This window comes from Canis lupus, chromosome 27 (genome assembly GCF_003254725.2).
Source record: "Canis lupus dingo isolate Sandy chromosome 27, ASM325472v2, whole genome shotgun sequence".
In the NCBI taxonomy this organism is placed as follows: Eukaryota; Metazoa; Chordata; class Mammalia; order Carnivora; family Canidae; genus Canis; species Canis lupus.
The window spans coordinates 39,067,209-39,079,649 of NC_064269.1; the positions used below are offsets into that span (position 1 = coordinate 39,067,209).

General features: G+C 44.1%; 1 protein-coding gene across 1 annotated transcript in view; it reads left to right on the plus strand.

The window, feature by feature from the left end:
• VWF (von Willebrand factor) overlaps positions 1 to 12,441 on the plus strand; it is a 137,338-nt gene that overhangs the window by 8,878 nt on the left and 116,019 nt on the right. Inside the window, 3 exon segments of the mRNA XM_035707072.2 lie at positions 4,130 to 4,232; positions 4,519 to 4,727; positions 11,955 to 12,079. Coding sequence (XP_035562965.2) covers positions 4,130 to 4,232; positions 4,519 to 4,727; positions 11,955 to 12,079 — 437 coding nt within the window.

The following is a 12,441-nucleotide window of genomic DNA, read 5'->3' on the forward strand; positions in this document are numbered from 1 at the left end:
GCTATTGTCATTGAGTGGCTGGAGGTCGGTGTTCCTGCTAATTAGCCTGCCATACACCAGAAGGCCCCACCACACAGAGGTGCCTGGCCACAAATGTCACTCTTGCTGGGGTGGACAAACCATGTTGTCAATTTAGGCTTCAGTTTCTCTATCTCTACATCAGTGTTTTTCTTTTCTTTTTTTTTTTTTACATCAGTGTTTTTCAAAGTGAGTCATAACATATGGATTTAAAATTAATGGATGTAACCAGCATTTAAAGAAATTAAATGGAATAGAATAGAAAACCTTAGGTGTCAGAGGGCACGGCACATGAAAGGGTAAGGGATGTGAAACATATGGGTGTGTGCATATTGGGTCATGAAGTAAACTGCGTTTTTACTTTGCTTCCTGGGCAAAAACGTTTTGTCTTTTTATTTTTTTAAAAGCTTTTATTTGACAGAGAGATAGAGTAGGAGAGCGCAAGCAGGGGGTTGGCAGAGGAAGAAGGAGAAATAGGCTCCCCATTGAGCAGGCAGCCCGATGCAGGAGTCGATCTTGGGACCCTGTCCTCAGTGGTTGCTTAACCAACTGAGCCACCCAGGGGAGAATAAGCAAGAAGGTTTTTAAAGCCACCTGTTTAGACCATCCCCCAAGAGTTTTCCTGCTGCCATACTGTTTCTCTCTCTCTCTCTCTTAAAGATTTTTATGTTTAAGTAAACTCTACACCCAGCATGGAGCTTGAACCCATGACCCTCAGATCCGGAGTTGCATGCTCTACCAACTGAGCCAGCCAGGTACCCCCATGGTGTGTTTTTCTGTATTGAAGTCTTCTCCAGGTCACATTTCCAAAAATCTCCTTGCTGCCCACCTGCTTTGGGTGTGGAGTGACTGCTCTTAGGGCCTCCCTCTGATGTCCAGTGTCAGGAATCCTGCAGGCTCTTCACAGTGTAGTGCCCGCCCCCTTCGCACTGTCCCCTGGACAAGTGATGATCCTGGGCAGCCAGCCACCCCCTTCCCCTGACAGGCGCAGCCTCACACAGTCTCTGTTCAGCAATGCTCCCTGGCTTCCCAATGTTGATCTTTCCTGGGCACATAGAGCCAGCTCTTCAAATACTTAAACCAGCGCCTGGTCTGAGAGTCCCAACTGTCTCACCATTCACTGGCTCTGTGACGATGGGCAAGTTATCCCGAGGGTAGCCACCTGGGTGGATCCAAGTCCCACTATCAGTGGGGACAGGCTGCCTTTATTATTTATTTGCAAAGAGTGGGGGCTCCCATGCACCCCCACACAGTGGGAGCCTTTCACCCTTACAGGGATAGTGAGCTCGGCTTTCCTAGGGCACCTGCCCTCCATGGAGCAAGCGACTATTTGGGTGATTCTACACCCTCGAAAGCTCTGACAGCTGCAGGGTGGTGGCTCACCCCAAGCTGCCTGGTTGCATCCAGAGCGTCTCCTACCCACCCTCCAGCTACATGCTCCCTGGCTGACTTGCTCTCCAGAGCCTTTTGGAATCCTCGTGAGAGGATGGGAGAGCCTGCAGGAGAGGCACATGGGGATTCCTCTCATTTCTAGGAAGGAGATGCCTTTGGCTCAGAGGCAACATATTGGCTGAAGTTAACCCGGTGAAGCAGGGACAGGACTGCCTGTCCATCTGCTCTGTGACACTGGCCATGGAGGGCAAGGAAAATCACATTGATAAGGAGACAGGTTCTACGGTCATAAGGGACCCAGAGCCTCCGGCTTCCTGGGCTCATCATGCACCCTCTCCTGCAGGCAGGAGGTAGACGGAGCCGTGCCCTGTCGGGTAGGCTCGGCTCCAGAGGAGGCCCGGGAAGGGAGCTGGTCTTCGGTCCACTGCGAAGGCCCAGGGGCATGGAAGGCTCTGGGGAGGGTTGTCACCAGGCTGTCCCATTTGCTTGTTTTCTCGAGATTTTACCTTGGAAATGTCCAAACATGTAGAAACATTGAAAGACTGAGACGGCGACCATCCATCCATATGCCCACTGCTCAGATTCTGCCATTAGTGCTTTGCTCCCTTTGTCGGATCACCTCTCTGGGTGGTTGTGTTTGTTTATCTTTGGCTAATTTCTTGCCGTCAGAAAGTTTGCTTAACTATTCAAAGATTTGCTTGCTGCAAAACTGTTCTAAGTGAAAATGCAGAGCCGGCAAGCTCGTCGGGGAAACAGGACAACACCCTCTTTAATGTGGCCTGGAGCTCTGCAGACCGTGGTTTGTGGGCTGCAGGTGGTCTGGGGGCCTTCTCTGGGGGCCCCTGAGCGGCTGTGGATCATTCAGGAATCTACTCTTAGAATGGGCCAGTTATTTACCCGTGACTCCCTCACCGAGATCTCAGCAGAAGCGACTGTATTTTCTGGTTGGTGTGTGCGTGCGTGTGTGCTTGCGTGCACGTGTATGTGTACATGCGTGCGTGCGTGCATGTGTATGTGTGCGCGCATGTATGCGTGCGTGCTTGTGTATGTGTGTGTGCGTGCGTGCATGTGTATATGTGAGTGCATGGGTGCATGTGCACGTGTGTGTGCGTGTGTGCACGTGTGCATTACAATAGCTCATCGCTGTCCTCCGGCAGCTCTGTCCAGCTCAAGCCTCAGCTGGGGAACTCTTTCTCTCTGATTTGGTCAGTGGCCCAAGCCATGGCAGCAGCCCATCTAATGCAAACATACCTTCCCACCTCCTGCACTTAGTTCCACATTCCATTATTATTATTATTATTATTATTATTATTACTTAATTTATTTCAGAGAGAGAGAGAGAGCACACGAGGAAGGGGGGCAAAAGGAGAAGGAGTCTCTTTGCCAAGCAGGGAGCCCGATGTGGGGCTTAATCCCAGGACCTTGGGATCATGACCTGAGCCACCGAGGTGCCCCCAGTTCCACAGACATTCTTGCCTCTTCTTTTGCTGAGCCACTGGAGCCTACACTCTTCTAGGAGAGGGAATATTTCCTCATTTTCAAGCCTATCTTTTTGCCTGGGTTCTTTGCCCCGTTTCTGCAGGACCCTCAGGCGTCGAACTCCATATTTGACTCCCTCTTCTCCAGCATCTTCCATCTCTGTGTCTGCTGCTGCCCCTCATCTTTCTTTCTCATTTTTAGCAACTTCCCAGCTCTGAGGCTTAAGACTCAGACTCTACATTGTTCCCTCTGGCTCCTTCACTCTCTGTGGCCAGTCGGTTATCTTTAGAGATTCCAGTTCTCAGGGACCCGCAGTGGGATGAATCTCCATGGTGCTGTGCCAAATGGGGCTCCTGCTTGCTTCCCTGCTTTTAGGTCACTGCTCCCACCCTGGCCTCTGCAGGCCTCTGGGTTTGCCTCTCACAGCTGAACCCTTGTTCAGAGACGATTTTCTCTTGTGTTCGCCTATTCACACATATCTCATGGCAATATCAATCATTTATTGCCTCCTTCCTGAGTTTCCCATGTGGATCAAGGCACTTTGCCCGCAGGATCTCTAACCGTCTCCTAGAGAATCAAATTCAGTAAACTGAGACAGAACTCACGAGTCTCCATTTTAAACAAGAGCCCAGGGATTCTGATTTGGGTTGTCCTAAGAGGACATATTAAATAACTCTATCCTGGGGTACCTGTTACCGCTAATTCACAATGTTGCTTTTATTCACTGCCTTACAGTATGGTCAATTGCTGCCTCCTTCTCTTACTTAGATGGTAAGCTCCCAGAAGAAGGGGTCATGCTTTTTTTTTAAAGATTTTATTTATTTATTCATGAAAGACAGAGAGAGAGGCAGAGACATAAGCAGAGGTTGAAGCAGGGTCCCTGTGGGGAGCCTGATGTGGGACTCGATCCCAGGACCCCAGAATCATGACCTGATCCAAAGGCAGATGCTCAACTACTGAGCGTCCCAGGGATCATGCTATTACAGTTTTCTTTTGAGAAATAGAAGAGACTATTAGTGGACTATGTATCCAGAAGGCGTGCAATAAGTATTTTTAGATGAAGGGAAAAATGAGTGAGTAAATTATATTTTGGGGAAGATTTTTTTGTTGTTGTTCATTTGTTACGTCCTTGGGGAGAGTTCTCCATGAGATGGGATTAATGATGTACATCAGATGATTAGAGGTAAATATCCCGGCTTTTTTGGTAATAATCATAGTTACTGACTCTTTTCTCTTTCAGGGGGTTTCCAAAATGGCAAAAGAGTGAGCCTCTCCGTGTATCTCGGAGAATTTTTCGACATTCATTTGTTTGTCAATGGTACCATGCTGCAGGGGACCCAAAGGTAAGTCAGAAGCCCAGAATGTTCAGGTTAATATGGACCCTGGGGATCACTTTGCAACCCCCCTTGTTTTTTCAGATGAGGGAGCCGGGGCCCAGAGACAGGAAGTAAATGTGCCCAGGGAAAGTGAGTGGCAGGACTGGGTGAAAGCCCCATATCCCGACTCCTGGTCAAGGAGACTTTGCACCAAGGTCCCAGCCCTGGAGCATGGGGTTGGGGTTGGAAGGTGGAGGGACATGGAGGAAATGCATGAGAAGCACGCTTCCTGAGCTCCTCCTTGTCCCTCCAGCATCTCCATGCCCTACGCCTCCAATGGGCTGTATCTAGAGGCCGAGGCTGGCTACTACAAGCTGTCCAGTGAGGCCTACGGCTTTGTGGCCAGAATTGATGGCAATGGCAACTTTCAAGTCCTGCTGTCAGACAGATACTTCAACAAGACCTGTGGGCTGTGTGGCAACTTTAATATCTTTGCTGAGGATGACTTCAGGACTCAAGAAGGTAGGCTGTTCTGGGATGCCGTTGCCCTAAAGTTGTGGTTATGCTAATAATTTCACTGCTTACAAACCTTTGCTGACATTCCTCCCCCTGGCATGTCACGTTTATCCTGCCAACCTTAACTCTTAGCACTTCACCCTACTGCCTAGACCCCCTGGCAAACCACACTTTAGAGCCCCTCAAAGCTGACTTGGTTCAATTTTGAATTCACCCTAGCAGCTTAGGCAGGGTAGATGGTTGGTAGATGGTGGATGGTTTGAACAGATCATCCTGCTTGAGAACAAGAGAACTTCATGGATGAAGCCTATACAGGGTGGTACACTGTCCAAAAAGGCCAGTTTATGTGTGTACTCATGAAGGTAATATGGACAATGTGAAACCACGACTCATCTTTAATTTTCTTTGGATAATTTCAATTACATAAACATTTAGTTAACAAGGCTCCCTTACCAACGCTGAACATCTGTACATGAGGTATTCTTCTTCCTTATGACCGAATAGACCCTCTGATTAAGGGGCAAAGCATCTAGAGAAATGGTTGGCCATTCCTTTCATTTCCCTGTATATGTTGAGAAATAGTAAGATCATTTGTTTTTGTCTTCACCAGCACTGATTTCTCAAACTTTTTATTGACTGATATGTACATTTTTGAAGCCATAATTTTCCTCTAAATGCTGTCTTAGCCACACCAATTTTGATATTTTCATTTTCATTTAGTTCTTTGGATTTTCTACTTTCCATGGAATTCTTTCTTAACCTATCAAAGTGTGTTCAAAATTTCCAGATGTTTAGAATTTCTGGTTATCTTTTGTAACTACATTGATTTCCAATTTACTTATTTGTTTAAAGATTTTATTTATTTATTCATGAGAGACACAGAAAGGGAGGCAGAGACACAGGCAGAGGGAGAAGCAGGCTGTCTGCAGGGAGTCTGATGCGGGACTCGATCCCAGGACCCCAGGATCACACCTTGAGCCAAAGGCAGACGTTCAACCACTGAGCCACCCAGGTGCCCCTTGATTTCCAATTTAGAAATTTGGGGAGATTTGTTTCTGGCCTCCTACATGATCTGTTTTGCAATTCTACATAGGCTCCAAAATAATATATTCTCTGATTGGTACAGGGTTCTATATACACTTAATTCAAAAGTTCGTTAATTGTGCTATGCAAATATTCTATATACTTACTTCTTTTTGTCGGCTTCAACTACCCATTACTAAGAGAATTGTATTACATTTTTCTATAGTGGGGATGAATTTGTTAATTTCTTCATGTAAAGCTATCCAGTTTTGCTTTATTTTGAGCCGTTGCAATTAGATTTTAGAAATGTTGAATCTTAGTGAACTGTTCCTTTTAGGTAATGACTGGTCATTTTTAACAATGCCTTATGCCTTAAAATCTGACATTAATATTTAGGCACCTCACCGTTTTCAGGTTAGTGTTTGCTCATTGTATCTTCTTTCACATTCTCAACCGGTCCGTGTTGGGTTTGTTTCAGATATACTGCATGAAAGAAGCACATAGCTGGCTTTCATTATTATTTTTAAAAGTCAGATTTATCGAGGTGTAATTTACATACAGTAAAGGCCACCCTTCCAGGTCTAAGAGCCTCCACAAAAGTGGAGAGCCATGTAACCACCACAGACTATGGGGCAGTGTCCTCTTTCGAGAGTTTTGTGCTCCTTTGTAGGTGAATTTTCCCCAAGCCTCTAGTCTTGGTAGCCAGTGACCTTTTCTCTTTTCCTATAGCTTTCTTTTTTTTTCTTTTTCCACCAAATTCATGTAACTGTATTCATGCCATACTTAGAGTATTTTGCCTTCTAGGTCTGACTTCTTTCATTGAACATCACCCACCAGGCAACATCTGTGTTGTTGCAGGTATCAGGAGATTGTTCCTGTTTGTTGTTGAGGAGAACTACAACAACGTGTTTACCCACTCACTGGCTGAAGGACGTTTTGTCGTGTCTAGTCTTTGGCAATTAAGGATAAAGCTGGTATAAACATGCATGTAGGGGGTGCCTAGGTGGCTTAGTCGGTTAAGAGTCCAACTCTTGATTTTTAGCTCAGGTCATGATCTCAGGGTTGTGAGAGCTGGGGGCAGCCTGCTTTAGATTCTCTCTCTCCTTCTCCCTCTGCCCTTCCCTCCCTCTAAAAAAATCATTTTCCCCCCTCCAATTTAAAAATTGTGGTAAACACACATAAAATAATATTTACTATCTTACTCATTTTTCGGCGCACACTTGAGTGGCATTAAGTATATTCATGCCACGGTGCAACCAATTTCGGTGTCTGTCTCCAGAACTCTTTTTCTTTTGCAAAACTGAAACTCTATACCCATTAAGCAATAACTTCCCCTTTTCCCTCCTCTTCCCCAGCCCCTGGCCACCACCATTCTATGTTCTTTCTCTATGCTTCTGACAACTCCAAGTACCTCATGTTAGTGGAATCATAGAGGATTTGTCTTTAAGGGCCTGGCTTATCTCACTTAGCATAATGTCTTTACAATCCATCCTTATGTTATGGCATATGTCAGAATTTCCTTTTTCTTTTGGTGTTTAAATCATTTCTTTCAACACAGGCATTGTTCTAAATTTGCACCTTATTTTATAACACATGCCAGCATCTAGAGAACAGGTTTGAGAACAACAGCATAAAGGGATTATTTGTCAACAATTTAACAAAAGTGCTTAAGGCCTTTTGTTTCAGAGGCACAGATGTGCCAGTCACAAAGGGGCACAAAGTAAATGGTCATACGCTCACAAATTTGCTTGGAAAGTAAAATATTACCTATTTACATTGTACATGTAAGTGGGGTATTCTGAAGTACTATCACTATTATTAACAATAAACTCTTAGGAAGAAAGTCTCTTTTTTATTGCAGTACAATTAACATCCAGCATTATATTAGTTTCAGGTGGACAACATAGTGATTCAACACTTCCTTACATTAATTACTCAGTGCTCATCAAGATAAGTGTAGGGCAGCCCGGGTGGCTCAGCAGTTTAGCACCACCTTCGGCCCAGGGCGTGATCCTGGAGACCCGGGATAGAGTCCCACATGGGGCTTCCTGCATGGAAACTGCTCCCTCTGCCTGTGTCTCTACTTCTGTTTCTGTGTCTCTCATGAATAAATAAATAAAATCTTAAAAAAAAAAAAAGATAAGTGTAGTCCCCATCTGTCACCTAACCACCTTTTATAATCTTATTAACTATACTCTTCTCCATGCTGTACTTTTCATCTCTGTGATTGATTTATTTTTAACGTTAGTTCATACCTCTTACTCCCATTTAGCTCAGAATTTCCTTCATTTTTAAGCCCGAGTGTATGCTGTACGTGTCTATCATGTTTTGCTTATCCATTTGTATTGTAATGGACACCTGAGTTGTTTTCATGTTAGGCAGAGTGAATAATAATGCAACAAACTGAGGGTTACAGATATTTTTTCAAGACCTTGCCTTCTTTTGGGTAGATACCCAGAGGAGGAATTGCTGGATCATGTGGCAATTCTATTCTTAGTTCTTTGAGGAGCTCCCATACTGCTTTCCATGGTGGCTCTGCCATTTCACATTCTACCTACAGGGCACAAGGGTTCCAGTTTCTCACAACCTCATCAGTATTTGTTATTTTCTGTTTTTTGTTTTTGTTTTTTGTTAATAGTTGCCATCATAGTAAATAAATATGAGGTGGTATTTGTGTACAGCCTTTTGTGTAGACATATACTTTAATTTCTCTGATAAATAGTTAGGAGTGGTATTAGTGGGTGGTATGCCAAGCATATGTTTAATTTTGTAATAAACTTCCCAACTGTTTCTCAAGTTGGCTGTGTCATCTGCATTTCTTCCAGCAATGTATGAGTTCCAGTTGCTCTGATTCATTGACACCATTTGTCTTAGTGATTTTAATAGATGTGTAGTAGTAGCTCACTATATCTCATCCTTGTTATTTTAATGTAACCTAATCTTTCCTGTCCTCTTACTGGGAAGTTTTGCCTCTTTTCATTCATTTTATATTCAGTTGTGGTGTTGATATATTTGGATTTCTATTACCCATCTTATTTTGTGCTTTTTACTATTACTCCCTTTTAAAGTGTTCCTTTTTTTTTTTTTTTAAAGATTTTATTTATGTATTTGACAGAGGGAGAGAGAGCGAGCATGAGTAGGGAGAGTGGTGGGCAGAGGCAGTGAGAGAGGCAGACTTCCCACCAACCAGGGAGCCTGATTTGGGGCTCGAACCCAGGAGCCTGTAATCATGACCTGAGCCAAAGGCAGATAGATGCCCAACCAACTGAGCCACCCAGTTGTCCCTAAAATGTTACTTCTTTCCTCAGGACCTCACTGACCCCTCCACTTTGAATACCACTAAATTTAGCATTTTTATTATAGCTTTACACAATCAGTGCTTCTTTAGATACATCTTCATGTTTATAGGTTCTTTGCCCATGATTTTTCCTTGTATCTTATTCTTTTTTCTAGGTTCAATTTCTGTTTTCCTAAAAAACATCCCTCAGTACTCCCTTCATTCAGGGTCTGGTAGTGGTAATAGTGATAACTGGAACTAATACCCCCTCATTCTTATATGATACTTTAGCTAGGTATGGAATTCCAGGACATCAGTTATTTCTCACCATACTTTGAGGATGTACTTGTTGCTCTTGAGAAGTAGGTTGTCAGTCCAGTTGTTATTTCATTGCAGATAATATCTTTTAGCTTTGTATACAAGTCACCTCTTTGTTCTTGATAGTCTGAAATTTTACTATGTTGTATCTATATGTAGGTTTTATTTTTATTTAAATATCTTTTTAAAAAGATTTTATTTATTTATTCATGAGAGACATGGAGAGAGAGGCAGAGACATAGGTAGAGGGAGAATCGGCTCCCTAGAGGGAGCCCAATGCTGGGACTTGATCCCAGGATCCTGGGATCATGACCTGAGCCAAAGGCAGATGCTCAACCACTGAGCCACTTAGGTGCCCTGGTTTTATTTTTATTATATATTTTTAAAATACTTTACTTATGTATTTGAGAGAAGAGAGAGAGAGAGCACAAGTGGGGAGGGCAGGGGGGAGGGAGAAGCAAACACCCCACTGAGCAGGGGGCCCAATGAGGGGCTCGATTCCAGGACCTTTGGATCATGACTTAAACCTTAAAGTAGAAGGCAGATGCTCAACCAACTGAGCCACCCAGGTGCCCTGGTTTTAATTTCAGTATCTTGCCTGAGACTGTGATTCCTGAATCTGAGGACTCCTATCTTCCATCAGATTTAGAAAAATTTCAGTCATTTTCTCTCCTTCTGTTAGACATATGTTGGATATTTTTATTCCATCCCCTTTTCCCTCCTCATTACCTTACTTATGTTTTTCTCTCTACTCCTGTTTGTTGCTTTTTGGGTGGTGTGTTCATGCTGGCTGGTGAGAACTGATTATGTGTGTCTTTTCCATGTCTACATTCGAGTACTGTCCTGTTGGTAGTTTGAAATCAGCAAATCCTAAAAATCAGGACTTTGCTTTTTTCCAGCAGCTGGCTCATCAGCATATCATTACTTAGATCTATCTTCTAGCTCCCTAATTCCCTCAACTCTCTCTAATCTCCAGATGATGTCTAACCCATCAATTGAATTTTCTATTTCCTTGACTATATTTGTAACTTTAGAATGTAAATCTGGTCCTTCTTCAACTCTATTGTTTTTTTCTTATTTTCTTGTCCTTTTATCAGGTTTCAATTTCTTCTTTTTAACAATAGTTTTAAGTATATTTGTTTTATGGCCTCTATACAAAGATGGTATTATCTGAAGTTTTTGGAGTTCTCATGGTATATTAGAAAGTGGACAAGCCTGTGTGGCATGGTGACTAAGAACCCGGAGAGCACTTATTATAATGCCTGGCACACAGTAGAAACTCCATACATTTAAATTCCTTTTGGCTTCTCCCATGGCCAAAAGTCTAAAATTGAGGTGTTGGTAGGGCTGCACCCCCTCCTGAGGCCCTACGAGAGAACCTGTTCCTTGCCTTTTCCAACTACTGCAAACAGTCCTTGGTTTATGGTTGCATCATCCCCATCTCTGCCTGTTACCACATCATCTTTTCTGTGTGTGTCTCTGTCTCTCCTCCCCCTGCTTCCCTCTTATAAGGATATGTGTGATTGCATCGAAGGCCCACTTAGGTAATCCAAAATATTCCCCAAGGATAGTTGGTTTTCTATTCTCAAGTACATTATGTGACCTTGAAACATGCTTCACTCTTCTAGACCTGGTTATGCAAAAGGACTATATATATGCCTGAATGCTCCATGAGTCCCTTTGCAGTGAAGACTCAGAAAGTGGTATTAGGAATTTCCTTTGCATGGTTTCTCCCTATGCCTGTGTCTCTGCCTCTCTCTCTCTCTGTCTCTCATGAATAAATAAATAAAATCTTAAAAAAAAAAAAAAAAGGAATTTCCTTTGCAAAAAAAAAAAAAGAATCTCCTTTGGCATGTAAGCCTGCAGGCCCTCCCTTTGTTATGGGAGCTGACAGTGGCATGAAGGGTATAGGCCTAAGGCACAGATGTTGTGAGAGCACAGGGTTGGGGATGGGGGGTGGGGGTGGGGGATGCAGTGACTGGGGGCTCGGCTTCCATTCTTATAAAAACATTTTGAGTGTCCACAAAGCACCAGATAAGAAGTCACAGATAAGAGACACAGCCTGCAGCCTGAATTAGGGAGCTCACTGTTGAAGGGAGTACGAATATAAACAAAAAGAATACTAACACAATAAGAGTCTTGATGGAAAGATAGGGGGGTGTTGCTGAGGGAACACAGGTTGGGGAAGTGGGAAGGGAATAGAACTAGTTCAGGACTAGTTCAGGAGGGCTTCCTGGAAGCGGCAGCTCTGGAGCTGCACCTCAAAGAATGAGATGAGTGGAAATAGTCAAGGTAATAGGTGGTGGAGAACATTCTGTCTAGATGGGAAAGATATGCAAGGACATGGAGACCACATGGATGGGCATGCTCCTCATTGTCTTTCATGTTGTCTCCTCGCTCTGCCCACCCATCCAGCTGCCCCTTGCCACACACTGGCTGAGCTCTGATGCCTGTGTCCTGTGGTATTATGCTGAGGGTTGCATGAAAGGTACTCCCCACCCCAGACACCTAGGTACCAATCTAATGGAAGGTTGATTTGGGTGATGATAGACCTAGAGTTTTCACTCAGAAACCCTGGGTCAGGCTTAATTTCATTCCTGAAACTTTCTCCACAGGGACGTTGACTTCGGACCCCTATGACTTTGCCAACTCCTGGGCCCTGAGCAGTGGGGAACAACGGTGCAAACGGGTGTCCCCTCCCAGCAGCCCATGCAATGTCTCCTCTGATGAAGTGCAGCAGGTGGGTAGGGCCTAGGCTGGGTGTGGTCTGAATGGAGTGGGATTTCTAGGATCAAGAGATAGAATGTCATCTAGTCTCAGATCCTCCATCAAGGCACAGAGTGGGCCTACTTTCTGTGGGTCCCTCTGGTTCTTCAAAGAAGGGTTCCCACATGCCCCTTTTCTCCTGAAAACCAAGTATGGCCAGAGTCTGGTTGGCTCTAATCTAATGCTGTTCTGGGCCTGGAACTCTGAAAGTGGGTCTGTCTAATGAGTTGGTATAGTGAGCGACTAGAATTTTCTGTTTTACACTCTAGTGCCCTCTCTAGTCTCCAAATATCTCCATCATCTCCTGCTAGCTGTCTGAAATTCTGTAGTAGGAAA